The following is a 19,975-nucleotide window of genomic DNA, read 5'->3' on the forward strand; positions in this document are numbered from 1 at the left end:
CACCCTTACGAAAGTTATTTTTAGTAATCCCCCACTAAGGGGGTAAAATAGGGTATCAATAAGGTACCGTATCAATTTAATCTAAATTTGAGGCGCCCATAGCCTATTGCGCTCATCGGTCGGTAAACGATCCGTGGGGTAAGCAAACCTTGGCGCGGCCATTCCATATATGACTGGACGTTTCCGTGCTTCGGAGGGCACGTAATAATTCGGTCCCGGTTGTTGTCGATTAAGATAACAGTAGTTAAGCCATGTCAAAGGCCTTCAAGCGGCTTGAACAACTTTGGCACTAGGTTGACCACTAACCATACGATGAGAAGAAGAACATTAAATCTTGGTTTCTGGGCCATACAAGCTTTGTACAATAATTACTGTCGGATACAATAGCAATTCATTACCAGCAGGAATAAAAAAATAAATATATATATTCTAATAACATATTTATATTTAAATACAAATTATTTTCCTGGTATTGTGTGACATACTTACCTACTTTGTTTTATAATATTGCAATATTAATTACGAGAAATCAAATAAATACATTTACTGTTAATCCCGTGAAATAGGGGCCAGGCCTATTTCCAATTATACTACTACTAAATATAAAGATATGGGTGCTATATAACTTTGTGTGTATACTCACAGCGCAGATAACCGATGAAAAGTTCAGTTTTTTAGCGCAAAGTTCCCTGACGCGTAGTAAAATATAAAACTAAAACACATAATTAAAACCTTTCACGTCTAATTTGTTTTATTTACATAACCATTCATCTTGAGCAAAGTTTATGCAAACCTTGGCGCGATCATTCTCTAGATGGGTGACCGCATAGTGATATTTAAACTGGGCGTCTCCGTGCTTCGGAGGGTACGTAAAAAGTCGGACCCGGTTGTTGTCAATTAAGAAAACGGTCGTTGAGCCACGTAAAAGGCTTTCGGACGGCTTGAACAACTTTGACACCAGGTTGACCACTAACTATACGACAATAAGAAGAATAAATAAGTAAGTAAATTGTTATATATAGATAGGTTTCAAGTTATTGGGTCGTGAGTGCGTGAAAAGAAAAAAAGCTCGCCGTGCGACCCACCACCACTTTCAACGACGACATAAGAAGTTCTTTAAAGCTGCTTTTAAACTGCTTACATACTATACAGTGACTCGATTCTCTACTACTATCAACTACCGACAACCGGCTAGCTATCGAAATTTTGACTTTTAGAATGTACTGTCAAAATGTTTCCTACGACACCCGTCAGAGGCGCTGATCAGATTTTTATACAAATTTCTCGATGACAGTTCGGTTGTCGGTAGTCGATAGTAGTAAAGAATCGAGGCACTGTGGCCATTACAAACGTGCGAACTAGTTCATAATTTAAAAAATGACAGGAATGGGCCAGTGTGTAAGTGCGAGCAAGGAAGCCCGATAATATAGCATGATGTAGTTCGCGCGTTTTAAATAGCCCAAGTGCATTATATAGCTTATGCACCCGAGCGGATTTTTCAATGGGTTGACAGGGAAAATGTATCCAATCAAAAAATGTATTAATATCATACAGACATACACTTTATTTTTTTTCAAACAATTTACAGTGAAACATAGAATTTAAAACTACCTACAACAACTAATTAATATTAATTTTAGGTGATAGATATCCCATGTAAATACGTATGTTAACATTTTAAATGTATTTATTCAAAAACTTATTGACTTAAGTTATAAATATAATTTCTAAAATTTTATTGAACTAAATTCTTACAGGGATTTATTATTTTTAAATTGTTCTCAATTTATTACAAACTACAACTTAAAAGCTACAATATTTATTAATTTTTAAATGATATAAAAAATATTATAACTATAATTATTTACAATTTCTCTATATTTTTACAAATTAACGTAGCCTCTACCGTTGATTTTTTATACTCTTTCCGAGCTAGTTGTAGATTCAGTAATTGTAACGACTGTACTATGCTGAGTACGTGTCATTTCTTCGCGGGCTTGACAGATGAGCGCGGCGTGCGCTCTTTCCGTAGTTGTTTCACGCGCGAAAGAGCGTGTGTGTAAAGCAGGGGTTCCCAACCTTTTCTTAGTCCGGGACCACTGTTATATTACTCTTGTTAGCAGGGACCAATATGTAAGTAGGTATATTAAAAATAAGGTGTAATGATCATCCTGAAAATTATAAACTTTAAAATCATTCGCGGACCATATTTTGACTTCCACTGACCACTGGTTGGGAACCACTAGTGTAAAGGCACCTCCACCTATTTTATTCTCTAGTGATTTCATGTGATTTGAAAATTGGCCCGATAGATGGCAGTTACTGCAGAATTATGTCATCTTCCTTCCTTGGCCTAATTTCTTTGTAAACAGCTTCCATAATGCTTTTATTAAGTTCAGCCATTAGGGGATCCATCATTTGCTGTCGATCTGAGTCTCGTTTCGGCTGTATTGCTGATCGTCTCTGTGAAATAGTAAAAATAAGGCTTTTTAAATTTTGCACTATACGTACATAATATCACGCGTATTTTATCCAAAGGCGTAAACAGAGAAGTGTGAAATACAAGATGATTTTCGCTTCGCCTTTAGCAATGTCGCCTAGCCCCTTCCTCATTACGGGAGGAGACCCTTGCCCAGCAGTGGGATATTTATGGGTTAAATTTATTATTATTATTATTTAGCAATGTTAGTTTTATTTAATAGGGAGCGAGCGTATTGCCATTGCACTCTTTTCTTCCTTCAACAAAATGGGCTCACTATTGAAGTACCAGACGGGCTTGTTTTTATAATTATGGTTATATATTTCTTTGTACTTACGACTGATTGCCGGTAGACATTTCTCTTTAAGTCTTGTAAATGCTTTTTGTTTTTACGTTGCAGGAAACCGCACTGCGGAAAAAACAAAACATTTTATGGACATACATTTACATCATCATACCTACCCAACATGCATAACTAATGCGACAACTTAGTAGAGAATCTTCGCATGCAGGATTTGTCTAGATTATAATGAACTAGCTTTCCATACGCGGCTAATTTATGACCGTTTGGAATTTCACCCCTTACGGAGTCGAATTATGAAATCTCCTCTCTTAGAGCTCCCCTATAACACTCTCCAAGAATATGAATCTACACGTCACAGCTTTTTGCGTTCAGTAGTTACGACTGGGTGACTGTCATTAACGGTAGAGTTTTATTAAGGTCTGTGTACAAGGCTCTTTACTAAGTTGTTTGACTATAATGTCATATTACTTCTCGATTTTTTTAAATTTAGTTTCTATGCAATAAGCATTTATGTTATTTTTTTAATAAAATTCAAATCTTAAAAAAATCTTATAAAAAGTTAAGCGAAACATAAAAGTTAAGAAGTTAAAATGAAATAAAAAACACACAAACATACCTCGTACAAAATGAAAATAAGGATTATTAAAATAAATATTCCAAAGAATGCAGCAACTACAAAAATCCAAATAGGAACGATGGCTTCTTCCAATCTGACTATCGTAGATATTCTGAAAAATATAAATAATTATGATCAAAGTTATAATTCATGTTAGTCTTTTGCATTAAAATATGGCCAACTCATTAAATATGCACCATTGCAACCGTAGCGTTTTCTACCACTATCGACAGTATGGGCTACTGCTACCGAAAGATTTTGTTTAAAATCTTGTCAGCGCGCCTAGCTTAGTTCGTACTAACTATAAATGTCAAACGCTCGCTATTCGATAATACTGATTGTAGAAAATCGAGCTGCAGAATAGGATATTTCAAAAAACACATCAACAGTAAAAAAAAGTAAACATGTGTAACGCCGCGGCACTAATCCATCAATCGGGAATTGTAGTGTAGTCAAATCTGTATTATCTATTTAATACAATAAAATACCTGGCTCCTTTCTTCTCGCTTCCGATTTCAAAAGCAATTGTTGAAGCCACCGTCTCGTTTTTTGTTTTCAGTGCATCGTATGCTGTAACAAAAATAGGACTTATTTTACGGATTGTTCCCGAACTTAATTTGTTTACAGAAGCACGCAATAATCTGAAAATTAAATATTGCCTTTTATTTAAAAGAAAAAACCAACAAAACCGGTATTTTTTATTAAGAACTAAATTTCTGACCCGGTGAAGTTCGTACCGCCTAAAAGTCAATTCAGTATTTTTAAATGTCATGATTTTTTTTGCATCATTTTATTTTATTCTCTCCGTAACGACCATTCTCGTACTTCAAGCAATATTATAAAAAATGAATAAGTAAAATCGGTTTAGCTGCTTTTAGCGCAGCGCACATTTAGCGATATAATAATAATTTTCATATGTAAAAGATATAAAAAAAAACAAAAAACTTTTTTTTAACTTAGATATTGCACTTACACATTGCCCCAGGAATTATGTCCATCGGTATTCTGATCTCCACAACATGTTGTTTCGACAAACTGTTTAAAATACAGTATGCTGTCACGTTAATTTCATCCCCTCGAACTGTACATTCGTTTTCCACTGATTTTGACGATCCTATGTAAATCTGAAAGAAAAAAAGGATTTAAAACACTTTAAATTTACAGCGGCAGTTAATGTATATGGTACTTTATTTTGGTTTTACTGTGTTAAATATATTTATATTTTTTTAAAAGCAACTCTCGCACTAAGAATTACTCTTGTGTCGCAGGGACTTTTACAAACATACAAAATAATGTCAAAATCAGTAGTTATCAGTAGCGCGATTTTATACAGTTGGTACTTTTAAGTATCGAGTGATATCAACTGAACCCTTAATAATAATTGTTGATACAAAAAATAAATAAGTATCAAATGAGATAATAGTTGTACTTACAGATTGAATGTTAATATAACTTTTTCTCTCCATTTTGACGACAGCAACCAGTCCCACGAAATTTGTCGGCCCAGTATTCGAAATCTAATAGAAAGATCACACATATTTCGTTAAGCTAATTTACTAACCACTTTTTTTATTTTGAATATGAGTTTTTACAAATGAGGAAGTGATTAAAATGTCGCATCCTTTTTGAACTGTTTTAAAAAAACGTTCAAGATGACAAGTTTTACTCAAATGATTTGTAAATTTAAGAAAGTTATCAGAATAGAAGCACTCTTACCTCATAGCTATGTTCAAAATGTTTTCCATAATCACTTAGATCATTCTTAGTCATATTTACTATCTCTCCGATGTCAGTTGTTCTGGAAGGAAAAAGCAGATTAAATTATTGAAAGCTTGTTAGTAATTATGATTGTTGTCCTTCTGGCCAATAATGAGCAAAAGTGGTAACATAGTAATTGTAAGCTGCCTACGACGCAAAAAATTGTTTCTAGTATGTGTAAAATATATAGTAAGTATTAGGTACTGTCATCTCCATCACTCTCATGGCACAATGGAATGGAATTTTCTACCAACTTAGGATCCATAAAGTCATGTAGTTTCTGAGTATACACGTACATTTGCAAAAGAAAACTCAAAAAAAAGTTGCTCTAATCTTGGATGCGAACCCGAGGCTGCCTCCGTGGCGCAGTGGTTTAGGTCACTACTGCGTCGGGAGTTCGTGGGTTCCATTCCCACACGGAACAATTATTATTTGTGCGATCCACAAATAATTGTTTCAAGTTGTACTTTGTGTCTGTTGTTTGTATGTTTGTTAAAGTCCCCGCTACACAAGAGCAATGCTTGCAAAAATGAAGGCTCATGCGTCATAGTCGCATGCAAGTCCATTGGACAACATAAGCAGTTGAGACATATTATTATTACAAACTTACCCTTTAATATGGATGCCTTTAGCATAACTTTTTAAAGGGACTGTGTATACTTTTGTAATATTCCCGTGTTTATTCTTGCAGTTGTCGTATAACGTCACGTGAAGGATGATGTTACGGTCTTGGTTTGTGAGAGGCGTCATATCTACCATCACGTCGGTAATACTCTGTGGAGATAAAATAACTTATTAACTGTTATAAAAATAAACATAGTCACTAGTCAGGTATGACGACATTTATGAATTAAAACACGAAAGAGAAGTCAAATAAATTTGAAATGATTGAAGCAAGTTATGTTCTTTGGACTTTGCCTAAAGGAAACCCGCTTTTTGAAGCACATCTTGCTTTTATTTGCGGCAAAATGTGGATACAGATAATAATCAGAACCAAAAAAACCTTAAGTATATTTTATGGTTTTCAATATTGTATTCGTCGCTTAAAAGTCTCATGATCAAATTCAAAATAGTAGCTACAATATTTTTTACTAAAACCTGTAGCGCGCGCATCTTAATCATTTCAAATGTGGTGCATTATTTACTCCTTACTCCCTAACAAGTGTCACAAAGCATAAAAATAGGTATTCTTACCCAAGGTTCATCAGCTCTCAAAGGTTTCCTCGGGGTACACCTCCAGAAACCATTATTTTCTAGTGAACAGTCTTTGGGCGAGCGGTCCAAGTTCGCGCCACTCACTGTCATGTGGATACAAGGGTCGTAGGCCACATCTCCTGTGTTGTTTACTGTGATACTAAACGTCTCTGAGTCACTTGAGCCGATGATGTAAGGGAAACTGTAAGAAATAGATTATAAGAATGGTTATTTGTTTTATGTTTGACTACAAATTTCGTTAAATTAAGCAAAGGGAAGGAATCGAGCGACGCGATGCTTAAAACTCGCAAAAAATAGAAGCGTTACGGTTAAAAATGGCTACATTTTGTTGTTGTATTAACGAATAAATATTAATTTAACAAAATATCTGAGCCTACTATAATATGCGCGATTTTCAGCTGATATTCGTATATGTGATAGATATTTACAATATTCTTCTTTGCCTTTTGTGTGTTAATTATTGTATGAGTTACAATAAAAAATTTGGTCCAACTATTTTGAAGTCAATAATTACAGCCACCATAATCGTTTGTGTTTACAATAGTAGTATCTTTAAAAATATATAATGCAGTTCTACTCACCTTAAACCAGAATCAATCTTTAACTCCAGTTTAGGTTTACATTCCTTGTTACCGGAGCACTCAGCGGCCCACACCGAGTCCATACGCAAAAGCTTGCTGTTCTCAGTGAGAATCACTCGCTCGCTATTAAACTTCTTATTAACTATCGGATTGTTCAGCAATTTCGCTGATATCGTGTACGTTATTGATTCCTCATAGTTACCAAGCTGAAAACAAAAAAAATAGTCAACTCTAAACAGCTTTTGCCCTCCATTTTTTACAACGTACATGTAAAAATATTTTCTAGCATAGAAAAGTGTCAATAGTGTTTAAGTGTATGAATAACAATTGTCTTAACAGTCCAGATTATATTCTCAATGATTGAATTTTATCTAAAACTTTTGAATTTGTAAATGTGAAATTAACAATGATGATAAATGATGAGAATATATTAATAATATTCTTTAGAATTGATTCCTTCCGTCAGGATTGCGAACAAACTACAACTTTGGCCGGCCCCATACGTTCGGTTTCCGAATTTGGATTCCAGATCAGGAATTCAGAATTGAAAACTTGAATACTCAGCTTACAAACAAAATATATTCAACAGAGCGCACATTTTACTTAATAGGTATTATTCTTACGGAATTCTGAATCGGAATTCCTGATCAGGAATCCTGAGCGATCATGAAGTGTTTTTTTATACATAAAATAATAAAATAATTGAAAGGATAATCCTCTTTGTGGGGTGGGTATTTTTACCTGAGGTAGTGTAAAATCAATTGGTTTGCAGTACTGTAGCTTTTTATCACGTAGAGATATTTTGAAGTAGAAGAGCCCATTCTTGTTAGGTTTAGTTAGTTTGGCATCCGGGTGATCCATTTGTACTAATATTCCTATATCTGAAATTATAAAACAATTACGTGACAATTGCAGAAGAATATTAGTACGATTTCCTTCTCTTAGTACTATCAAGTATGGAGAGATTAAAAAAGAGCTTGAAAGATTGTTCCTATAAAAGATGCTAAAGGCTCTGAACTTTGCAGCATCTGTTTTTCTTACAACATACGACTACAATAGTCACTAGACGACCAATATTCCTCATTTCTTACTAGCCATTTGATGATGATTTCCCTTTGAAATGTTAGATTCTAAGAAAGAAGCAGTGTTGAATTTAAAATAATAACGCATTTTGTACATACCGGCAATAATGTGTTTTGGTTTCGGCGGGTATTCGACATCCATACAAACATCAAAAACGAAATTAGTTTGCTTGTTATTACCGCGTTTCTGAAAAAAAGGCGATAAAATTAAAGGGAGTCTGAAAATAGTAAGAGAGAATAAAATGTGGGCTATTTAATTACCTGTAAATTAGGAAAACGTGCATAAACGTTGGTGATGGTGATTGCAGCCCAACATCTGTACAGCGCCATTTTATCTGAATAAGGAGAACCAACTGCCAGTTCTGTGAAGAAAGTAACAAAAAAAATTTTATTATCAAAGGGTATTTGTTTTACAGACAACATTCCACTAAGAATTGTTCTTGTATCACGGGGACTTTTATAAACATACAAACAACATAACATAAAGTAAAACCAGACCCGAAACAAAATTCAAATTCGAAATATCCTTTACTTCGGAAATAGTCAATATAATATGTATAGTAGTTTTTGTCCAAATACTTATTGTAAAAAATTGAGCGAAATATGCAGCAATTAAAAAGAATGGGTAGGTCTTATTATGCGTGGGATCCTCTAGTTTTATTAAGTTAAGGGTCACTCACCATTACATCCATTTTCGTCGAAATCTTGCAAAGTGGCCAGACTCAGGCCAAAAGATCGGTGATCACTGGCAGGTACGATCCTCTGTAGCCAAGTAAATGTCTTGCTAGTAGCTAAAGTAGAACCACAGTACAAGTATACTGTACCACGGCCGTCATCTTCAAAAGGCGCTCCTATTGCTATATCTACAAAATAGAGAAATAAATGTCTTATATTTGTTTTTTTTTTCACGTATATTGCGTGATGAACGAGAAAATAAGAGGTCTAGAGAGACAGAGCCTCTTTTAAATATACTTGAGGTGTTAGTAAAAGTCATTCCTATTAAAATTTCTTCTCTTCACATTGTAACCAAAAGTAATTTACTACTTTTGATGCCAACTCAAGACAATTGCAACCTTACCATCTTTTCCATCGCCATTCAAATCACCAATATTTAGTATGGCACTGCCGAAGAGAGAACCATATTTCCCTGTTGTTATTGTGTTCCGGTACTCCATAGTATTCTGGAAACATATTATTTTATTATTCAAGCTTGTTTATTATGAGCGGATACCGAAGGTGGCAGACAGCAGCTATTAGCCGAAGATCACTATGATAATGGATATGTTTTGAAGAGACTATTTTCTTGTATTTTTCTTTTTAAAATTAGGCTCGTCCTCTATTTAGGCTTGCAATTATTCTAATAGCATAAAAGATCTCTGTAAAAGCCACACATATTTTGTCATCTGTCTTTGTGTCCAAGTTTTTGCAAGTCATACCCTTCCTCTGTTATATGGAATTAACATTGTTAATGGCGAAATGTGAAAGTCTTTTAAAAGAGACAACGCTCGCTCTAAGGTGCACGAACACAAAGCACAAACAAACCCGAAATAATAATTGTAGATCACACAAATAATTGTTGCGTGTGGAAATAGAACCCACGACCTCCCAACACAATGGTAGCGACATGGTGCGCCACTGCGCTACCGAGGCAGTCAAAAAGGATTATTCTTACAAATCTCCCTACACACACGTGTATAATTTGGGCTTTGTTTGTCTGTACGTATGTATATGGTACAGCAGCAAATAAGAGCTTTTAGAAAACTATAGGATATTAAACTCTACTTACAGTTGCCACATGGACATAGACATAAACGGCTCCATCATCGTGTGAGAAGGATGACTTGGAGCCGTACCTCGGAGCTCCCACTAACAAATCAGTAGGATTACTGTTCACCATATTGTTTAAGTTTGCAGCACAAAGTACCGCGCCGTACATGGAACCAACGATATTCAGGTCTACCTCCTTGTTCAATGTAGTTATATAGTGGGAGTCTGTATCGTATGTGTAGAAATATACCTGGAAGCATAGATTAATAAACATACAAAATATGTCTATATAAATAAAAATGGATCACTGAATTGTATGTAAGCGCATAACTTTTGAACAACTAAACTAAGTCGGATAATTATTTTTTAAATGTTTGTAACCTTAACAAGGTTTGTATGGGGTCGATGGGATCAAAAATCTACGGGTTAAGATTGCCCTTTACCCGGACAAAGTCGGGCTAGACCACGATGTCATAATAACAACAATGGCCAGTCTTTTTTATTAAACAGAGAAGGGTTTGGTTTGAATCCATCATGCTGGCCAAGTGGTTGGATCTTGCTTTCCTTCATAAACTGTTTAATGTACCCAGGGTAGGTTTTGGTATATTTGCGGTTCACTCTACTCTGATTCAGTGGAAACACAAGCGAACAAAGAAGATGTAGATAAGTGATTTAATTTAATGGACTTACTTGACCGTATCCACTGTGGCCATACGTAGAAGATACAGCATAAGATATGTTGTTTGGATCCATAAAATAGCCGACTGCAACACCGTCACCTAAAATGATAAGAATAGCTTAATATCTCTAACTCCTAAACGGCTGGGCCGATTTGCATGAAATGTGTGAGTAAACCCTATGAAACTACAGTTAGGCCCATTAGATGGCGTTGCTGGAAGGTAACATCTGCCGGATCGGGTAGTTTACTTATAAAATTATTCGGTATAGTTTATCGGTTGTTTAAATTAACTTATAACACGCCTCATATTTTTTTTGTGTAATAGAATTTTCTGATGGATACCTTTGCCTAACAAAGGGACACTAACGGGTTAAACAAAAGAGTGTATTAGTAGTGTCTGAGGCTGATACCCAGGTTGGTCATGACGTTTCTTAAATATGTATATTGTATAACATCACATATTAAAGCTAGTTAAACCGAATGACATACCGAAATTATATTGCGCGGAAACATTTTTTTCTATGCGTTTCAGCGACCACGGTTTTGTGCTAACTGATACTGCCGCCACTCCTGTAAAATAAACAATCAAATTTGTACAAGATTAGGTATATTGGGCAAATATATGGCCGTCTTAACCGAATTTAGGCTAGGAAAAACGTATTGTTATTATAACTTATTTTTTTCAAAAACCTCTTATGTATTTCTTAGTACCCTTATAGACTGGTCAGTGACAAACAAACCTGTTTTCTTGAACATAGCAGGTCCTCCGACGATCAAGGAGTCGTGATCTCCTATGTCCATACTCCAACCGAGTGTATCGATGTCATGTTCTGAAAAAGTTGTTAAATATATTATAGATAATAAGGGTTTGGGTATAACGCAGCACAAAGACTATAAGAAATTAATTTTATGCCTATGTTTTGTCTGTTCCCGGGAGGGGCTCGAACTCACCACACGCAGCGCTACGGTTATTGCAGCCAGGTGACAGCGTTAACCACTGCGCCAAACGTGATGGCCGAACTCTCTCTTATCGTGTCGGGCTATGAGAGTGATGGAATAGAGTGTACCTGTGTATTGTATTCACACTTGTTCACTATAAATTCACTCTGGCTACCGTATCTGATAGCCGAGTGGTATAAGTTGACACCTCCCACGCAAGTGGTCGCAGGTTCGAACCCGAGGCAACACACCAATGACTTTTCGAAGTTATGTGTGTATTAGAAATAATTATCACATGCTCCAACGGTGAAGAAAACATCGTGAGGAAACCTTGCATGCCTAAAATTTGTTTAATACATTTATTGAGGGCATGCAAAGTCCCCAACTCGCACTTGGTCAGCGTGGTGGACTCAAGGCCTAACCCTTCCCTCATTACGGGAGGAGACCCTTGGCCAGCAGTGGGACATTAATGGGTTAAATTTATTTATTTTACCGTCTCTGAGCAACGGCTCAGACATTATTTCGCGAAAATATTTAATACCATACCTAATGGTTTAAGAGGATCGTAAGCAGGTATCGGCGGCGTTATGGCGCCTTTTTCGAAATAGTTAGCTCCATCCTTGCACTCGTAACAATACCCTCGCATTATCGCCTCAGCACCATTGTCTGTTTAAAAAAAAGTACCTAAAGATATAGTATTTGTTCTGAGCCTGGTTGTCAATTTATCTATATAAGTATATATTTAGAAGTATATAAGTATGTTTATCAGTTATTTGGTTACCATAGTACAAGCTCTGCTTAGTTTGGAATCAAATGACCGTGTGTGAGTTGTCCAATAATATTTATTTATTTATTTATTCTTCTTCTTATCGTATGGTTAGTGGTCAACCTAGTGTCAAAGTTGTGTAAGCCGCCCGAAGGCCTTTGACATGGCTTAACGACTGTTACCTTAGTAGATAACAGCCGGGACCGACTTTTTACGTGCCCTCCGAAGCACGGAGACGCCCAGCTCAAATACCACTATGCGGTCACCCATCTATGGAATGACCGCGCCAACGGTTGCTTAACCCACAGATCGTTTACCGACCGATGAGCACAACTGGCTATGGGCGCCTCAAAGATATAGTAATTTTTTACTTTAAAAATATATTTTTACAGACTATTGAGCAGTGAGTCAACTATGGCTACTCTGGTCAACTACCGATCAATTTTGAATCAAAAACTGATCAGCGCCACCAGCGTATTTTGCAAGAACAATTGTCTTCAAGTATTTTTAGGTGTCAAATTTGGAGTTAGTATGAAAAATAACAAGAATATTAATTAATAAAATTATTCGGTGCACTTACAAAATAAGTATCGTGGAGCACACGCCTGAAATAAAATGAAAGGGTCATTAGTAATTAAGGAATCAAACTGCCTCTGGTGAAACGGTAGTAGTTATATGCCACTGCAGAGTTTTTGAAATGAATAAATATTTATGAGATTTTTTTTCAAGAAATTCTCAGCGTTTGTCCAGACTTTGAACCTCCGTGCCTAGGAGCGCACTTAAAGTCGTCAATCCAACGTTTGAACTCTCTCTTATCGTGTTGGGTATAAAATAATAATAAACACTGATGGAATAAAGAGTGTACGTGTTTAAATGAATAGAGAGTGCATTTATGCTCACACTTGGCTATGATATTACTTCGCGAAAATGTTTAATATTTAAATGGTGTAAGCTTACCATAACAAATGAAGATCCAGCTCTCACGGTAGCTCCAAACCAGTAGTCATGTGTGTATGTCTTTAACGCTGTTTAGAAAAAAACACTAAGTTTAGTTATTTATTAGTCCCATTTAAGCGGTCAATCTATCGCGCCCAAAGTGTGTTTTTCGTCTTTCTCTCTCAATGCCAACATCTATCCAAGCTCTATCACCTACAAACTAAGTTTAAGTCATTGTAATCGACTGCTGATTTTGAGGTCTCGGGTTCTATTCCCGTGTTCGACCCGGGAATGGAACCCGAGACCTCAAAACCAATAGTACTTTGCCTGCTTTTATATTTCTTAATAGTAGCCCGGAATCTGGTAATGTGCGCGGTAGATGCCCTTTAAATTGGACTTACATTGTTAATGGCAAAGCTTGGGCGTATTTCATATAGGAGGTATACCTATTCCTTGCACCTTCGGGTCTACGTGATATTGTGTATGTATGCTTACCTCTTCTAATAGTTCGATCAAGTTTAGAACATGCATGCGTTGTAATGTTACATTGATACACCTCTCCTATATTGTTCTCTCTAGGTGCGCTGATGATGAGCCTGCAATTAAAACAATTCAGTTGATAAACCATTCGTTTATATATTATGTAGTCTTTATAAGTTGGAGCTTTGAGGCGACCTTAAACACTGCGCTCAAGGACATTGAAAATTATTATCCGAACAAAAACTGATAAATAAATGTAAATGTTTATGCAGCTGATAATGGTCTATTAAATGGAGCTTAATTTTATTAGGCTTGCTAATACACATATTCGGTTCGGCTTTTATCGGCCTAGCCGAACAAGTGAATCGAGTCGTTTTATTATTTAATAAATGCTGCCGAACCGAACGTGCTCAACTGAATTTGACGTGACACATTACATCTTGCATACCAAGGCTTTTTACTAAGTTGTCTCATTATAGTGTGTATTTTTTTGATTGTTACCTCACACCTTTATTGTTAAGTATTTTTTTCATTTTTTCCTTTTAACGTCATTTCAAAGGTTCAATTGCAATTTCACCGGTATTGTTTTGTTTAGTGTTCGTGTTGCTAATAAAGCGAAAATTTACTTTGTAATTGTTCTTTTTAGTAACAATAATTACCCAATTAGTTGCATAGGTAGTTACTAATGCAGGAAACATGCAGGACATATGCTATTATTGATGTAAATTTCATACTAACGTCAGTGTATAAATACAGTATCTATCTAAAGTATTTATTACAAATACCTAGTAACCACATACAATAAGGTAACTATTATACCATACTTATAATACCTACCTTTGTAATATTTGTTTGTAGATCTTCTTAATTAAATCAGAATATGGTGTTATTTTTTAAAAATATTTCTATATGGTAGACTAGAGTCTGGTTATTTTATTACTAGAGGCCGCCCGCGACTTTGTCCGCGTGGAAACCCTTCCCGTGTAAATCTCGATCCCCGAAAACTCCGGGATCAAAAGTAGCCTATGTGTTATTCTGGGTCTTCACCTACCTATATATCAAATCTCATCGTAATTGATTCAGTAGTATTTGCGTGAAAGAGTAACAAACATACATACATACTCACAAACTTTCGCATTTACAATATTAGTAGGATGACATAGGCCTCACCCTTTATTACTTGGGGACTTACATTGTAAATGGCGACATGTGGAGCTATTTCACACACCTCTGCCTACCTACTTTTACGAATATTTTATGCTTTTCTTTTATTTATATTATTATGTTTTTTGAAATAATAAATACTCATGTCTATGTACGTTTAGGTTTTATAACACATCTATACTATAATATTATAAAGCTGAAGAGTTTGTTTGTTTGTTTGATTGTTTGTTTGTTTGTTTGAACGCGCTAATCTCAGGAACTACAGGTCCGATTTGAAAAATTCTTTCAGTGTTAGATAGCCCATTTATCGAGGAAGGCTATAGGCTATATATCATCACGCTACGACCAATAGGAGCAGAGTACCAGTGAAAAATGTTGCAAGCGAAGTTGCGCGGGTCAGCTAGTCAAATATAAATTCTACATAGCTAAGCCACGATGTTTTTCCTACAAGTCGGAATGTGATGTTTAGATACATAGGTATTTGGGTATTATAATACTAAAATTATGACCCTATGACTTTTGATGGCGGAAAAATAAACAATAGATAACTTGAGATCAAATTTATAAATATTCTAAATATTAATATAATTAAATAAATTACATTTACAAATTCACCATTGTTTTCAGAATACAATAAGTAATTAAAATTTAACCTTATACAGTGCCTTACTTAAACGAAGTAAAATAAGTAAAAACCCATTACTGTCCCACTGTTGGGCATGGTTCTCCTGCCGGAATTAGAGAGAGGTTAGGCCTTAGCCCACCACGTTGACCAAATTACAGTGTTTAGGGGCTTAGCATTACCTCAAGAACTCTTTAAAGAGTTTTCAGGTATGCTAGACTGCATCGCGATGGTTTTTTTACCGTTAGAACAATAATCACTATTTTGAAGACATATAACTTCGAAAATTCATCGAAATCTTGTCTTTGGTTCTGCAATTCCCATCAGCATTTTAATCAATGAAATTTGTTAAACTTCTACTATTTATTTAATTCAAAGTAATTTTACAATCACCGTTGATTTATTGTTGACTAAAAACAATAATCAAATTAATATTTTCGTATAAAAAAGTACTAATTAAAATAAGCCATATTCTTCTCATGTGTGTACTTACTAATTTTAATTTATAGAAACCATCTTACCTTTTAGAAACTCGGTCATAAGCAGCACTGAAGCCGAAATAAGATTCATTCGGAAGTCTGCTTGGTGGTTTGAAGTTCTCCACGGACAGTTCATGGTAAAAATCTACCTTTTCTGCCCAAACCACTTGTATTGCAAACAGTAGAATAAATACTGGAAAAATAAGAATATGATATAGGTACAATATACAGAGTTATTTGTGAAATACTAGCAACCTCGGGACTAGATAGCTAACATAATCATATTTTTTTGTTCCATGAGGGTTTACGCCTTGAGTTCATCACGTTACCCAAGTGTAGATTGGGGACTTTGCATACTCTCAAGAAATGCGTCAAACTAACTTTTACGCAAGGTTTCGTCACGATGTTTTCACCGATAAAGCAAGTAAATAAAAATATGTTCTGTGGGTTGGCAGTGTACATACATATATGACTGTCTCGGATTCGATTCCCAATTCAAATAAAGTTCTGTTACGATTTACGGGTCGGGTACTACCTATATTATTTTGTTTTTTTTTCATGGATCATTGTAAATTATGGTTTTATCTCATAGACTGCTGCCTACACCTTTGGGTAAAACAGGCGTGATAATAAAAATAAAAGTTCACGGTAGGGCTTTTTCGAAACGTAAATTTGCACGTGACTACTGCTCTAAATAAATTCAAAGTTGTTTACAACACATACATATATATAGGTAAATAGTTATAAATGTATTTATCTTAAGGAAGAATGCACCGAAAATAACATACGTAAGAAATATTTATAATAACTGCTGAACACAATTAATTGACCATTGTGTTTAAATGAGATTTTATATTTCAATTAGTTTTTGCTCGCAACTTTGGCTTTTTGCAAAAATATCTCGAGATATAAAGAATCCTATGTGTTATTAAGGTTATAAGTATCTTTGTGATGCTTATTTGACCTAAATCTTATGTACATATGTACATTAAATTACGTCATTTTTCCTAGGGAAGCAAGGAGTTCCCTTGCCTCATTCCCATCTCCCTAAGAGATTAAAAAAATTACACACATCCAAACAAATAATTATAATAGAAATGTAGGACCTATTATAAAAAGATCTGCAAAAACTATTTATACTTATAAACATCAATAAAACAAAGGTAGAGAACGCCTACGTGTATAAAACAGCGGCAATTTTTTGGTTCCCTGAAATCTCTTTATTTTAATGATCAAGTTGAAAATTGACTTATTTATTTATTATATAAATAATTATTACAAAATAAACTATTACTATGGACCATAGCCATAGTAACCATAGATCATAGCAGTCTCTAGTTTATTATCATTTTTTATGAAAAAAAAAACACCTTATTTACCTCATTTTTTCCCGCAATAAAAATACAAAATATAAATACGCGCACTTATCAGCTATGAGGAACAAATATATAAAATATAAACTTATCACAAAATACTATAAAAATAAATAAAATGACCAATAATATCTGATAACAAAATAGCGATACCCGTTCCCGGTTTAACCACTATTAGATATCTGGCAGATTGCTTATCAAGGAGTATTTATACCTATACTAGCTGACCCGGCAACCGTTGTTTTGCCATATAAGCAAAAAAAATAGTGTCTTAGGGGTATGAAAAATAGATGTTGGCCGATTCTCATAGATACCGGATAAGCACAAATTTCATCAAAATCAGTCAAGCCGTTTCGGAGTAGTATGGCAACGAAAACTGTGACGCGAGAATTTTATATATTAGATCACATTTACTGTCACTATATTTTTATCTAACCTTTATTCATGAAAACGTTCGTCAAATATTAAAAGTATTTGTTTTAAACCCTTTCTTGTTCAATTTTGGCGTGGAGAAGGCTTATGCCCGGTTTCTGAGTACATTTAGCGGTAGTTTATCTATTCAATAGCGTTTAAACTAATATAAAACGCATGCTAAATGTACCGGGGAGTGTATCGGATAAGCATGCTTTATATTCTTGTTCGACAAATGTAATTGATGTTTTCCTTCACCGTTTAAACAAGTGATAATTATTTTAAATACACACATAACTTCGAAAACTCATTAGTGTGTTGCCTTGAGTTCGAACCTGCAACCACTTGCGGGAAAGATACTAACTTATACCACTATCACTGCACACTTTAAATAAATATATAAAAATATACTCACATTTAACCATGATGTTTCTCGTACAGTAACACTGTATTAATGTCCTTATGTCTTCTACAGCCGCGTCTCCCGTGGCTGCAAATAACTACGTTATGCTATAATTTTCCTTGAATCTTATAGGTCGGGTTTATTTACAGCTCCTGTTAGCATAGTTTAATTAATAACTCTGTTTTTCCAGTGTCATTTGAGTGTTATTTTTTTCCGCTATTTATATGCGAAATATAGTACTAGATTTTATTATTTACCTATGAGTAAAACATACGAAACACTGTATAAGAGAGAGAGAGAGAGAGAGAGAGAGAGAGGAAGAGAGAGATTCAAAGATTTTATTGTTCACTCCTCTCCTATCGGACGAGGGAGTAATTACGCCTTTAGTTCAGGCTGGACAAGTGCGTGTTGGGGACTTTACACTTAAGAAAATGTTTGCTTAGCTATTAGAACAAGTGATATTCATTTCTAGCTTCGAAAAGTCATTGCTGCGTTTCGAACCGTCGACCAGTTGCGTGGGGGGTACTTATACCACTCGGCTATCTCTGCTATTCTTCAAAGCTTACACTACGTTTTCTATTAACAAAGTAGGTAGATAGAAGTAGATATAGGGAAATAGGAGCATCCTGTAAGTAAAGTGATGTCATGACACCTAATTTAATACATATAAGGCTCCGGTTTTCCTTAAATTTAGATACAAAGAACGTTACATACATAATTTGTTTATAGGTATGTCAAATTTTATCCTTATAGGCTAAGATTCCGCTACACAACGACCTTCATCAAGCTGGTTAATGGATGAGATATATGTTTTTTTTTAAATAAAATATGTCGATAAATATATTGCGTTTATATATTTGCGATAAATATATTTATGAATTGGTTGTCCAGAATATGAATAATTAATTAACTTTTAGACTTATGTATTATTTATTATTATAGCATAGATTTAAGAACTGTTTTAAAGAATGATAAATTTCATGCAAGATTAGAAGACGATGTTTTCAAACATGTAGGACATACAAATCTTTATTTATTTGTAACACACATACTTCGAAAGAATCTCTCTTGAGGTAAAAAAAAATATATATAAATATACATATTATATATTCTAACCTTAAAAGTCCTGCGTGCGATGCGATGAACCAATATATATTTTAATAACGTACACAAATACTATATAATGTTTTTCAACAGGTCACACTATATTCATTGTTTATTAGCGTTTAATCGTGCATATAAATTATTTTTATGCCAGTTTATATTAATTATCAACGAGCATCAAGGATAAGGATAAAATGGAATTATTATGTTAATATTCTAAAAAACAATACATATTACGGTTTATTATTATTTTATTATGCTGGTTGTAATCTATATACGTACTAGCGGACCCGACAGAAATTGTCCTGTCTACACGTCTTTAATTTGTAAAAAATAATTTAAAAAACATTGTCCAGCGGACAAAATTGTGAATCTAAACCATTCTCAGATCCCCTTGAACACACACAAAAAAATTCGTCAAAATCGGTTCAGTCGTTTAAGAAAAGTTCAGTGACATACACACTTACAGAAGAATTATATATATAAAGATATAAGTATGTATTTAGAAGTATGTAAGTATACTTATCAGTTATCTGTAGCTCGATTCTCTACTACTATCGATTACCGACAACCGGCTAGTTATTGAGAAAGGAGAATGGGCACTCCTGGGCGGTCGGCGGCCATTAATGAAAGTAGTGTCAAATTAAAGTAATGATAACTAGGAACAACTTTTACTAAGAACGTTTCGCTGCAATCCTTTCAGGAAACAATATATTGACATGTAAATATAATGGAATTTCATAAAACAAATACAATTATTTCGTGTCTGTAATGCATTTAATGTTGTGTAATAACGTTACATCTTCTTATAACGATT

The 19,975-nt window shown here is 34.7% G+C and overlaps 1 protein-coding gene across 1 annotated transcript; it reads right to left on the reverse strand.

Moving 5' to 3' along the window:
• Positions 1-1,546: 1,546 nt before the first annotated feature.
• LOC142972561 (integrin alpha-9-like) lies at positions 1,547-19,252 on the reverse strand. Its single transcript, XM_076113783.1, has 26 exons — positions 19,171-19,252; positions 18,067-18,141; positions 15,910-16,060; positions 13,618-13,718; positions 13,144-13,211; positions 12,767-12,791; positions 11,967-12,086; positions 11,222-11,311; positions 10,971-11,051; positions 10,493-10,581; positions 9,822-10,052; positions 9,114-9,216; positions 8,716-8,898; positions 8,297-8,397; positions 8,135-8,222; positions 7,695-7,834; positions 6,954-7,159; positions 6,352-6,553; positions 5,768-5,931; positions 5,116-5,197; positions 4,833-4,916; positions 4,373-4,523; positions 3,888-3,969; positions 3,400-3,511; positions 2,817-2,888; positions 1,547-2,463 (listed from the first exon to the last, which is right to left on the reverse strand). The coding sequence occupies exons 2-26, from the start codon at positions 18,074-18,076 to the stop codon at positions 2,320-2,322; spliced, it is 2,880 nt and encodes a 959-aa protein (XP_075969898.1). The 5' UTR covers positions 18,077-18,141; positions 19,171-19,252; the 3' UTR covers positions 1,547-2,319.
• Between the last annotated feature and the right edge of the window lie 723 nt (positions 19,253-19,975).

Source organism: Anticarsia gemmatalis, chromosome 4 (genome assembly GCF_050436995.1).
Source record: "Anticarsia gemmatalis isolate Benzon Research Colony breed Stoneville strain chromosome 4, ilAntGemm2 primary, whole genome shotgun sequence".
NCBI lineage: Eukaryota > Metazoa > Arthropoda > Insecta > Lepidoptera > Erebidae > Anticarsia > Anticarsia gemmatalis.

Bases quoted from the DNA above. Each gene is read 5' to 3' on its own strand.
- LOC142972561 (XM_076113783.1), bottom strand. The intron at 8,899-9,113 runs GTAAGGTTGCAA...TCTATTTTGTAG, and splicing joins GAATGGCGATGGAAAAGATG to ATATAGCAATAGGAGCGCCT. The intron at 8,223-8,296 runs GTAATTAAATAG...CCTTTTTTTCAG, and splicing joins CACGTTTTCCTAATTTACAG to AAACGCGGTAATAACAAGCA.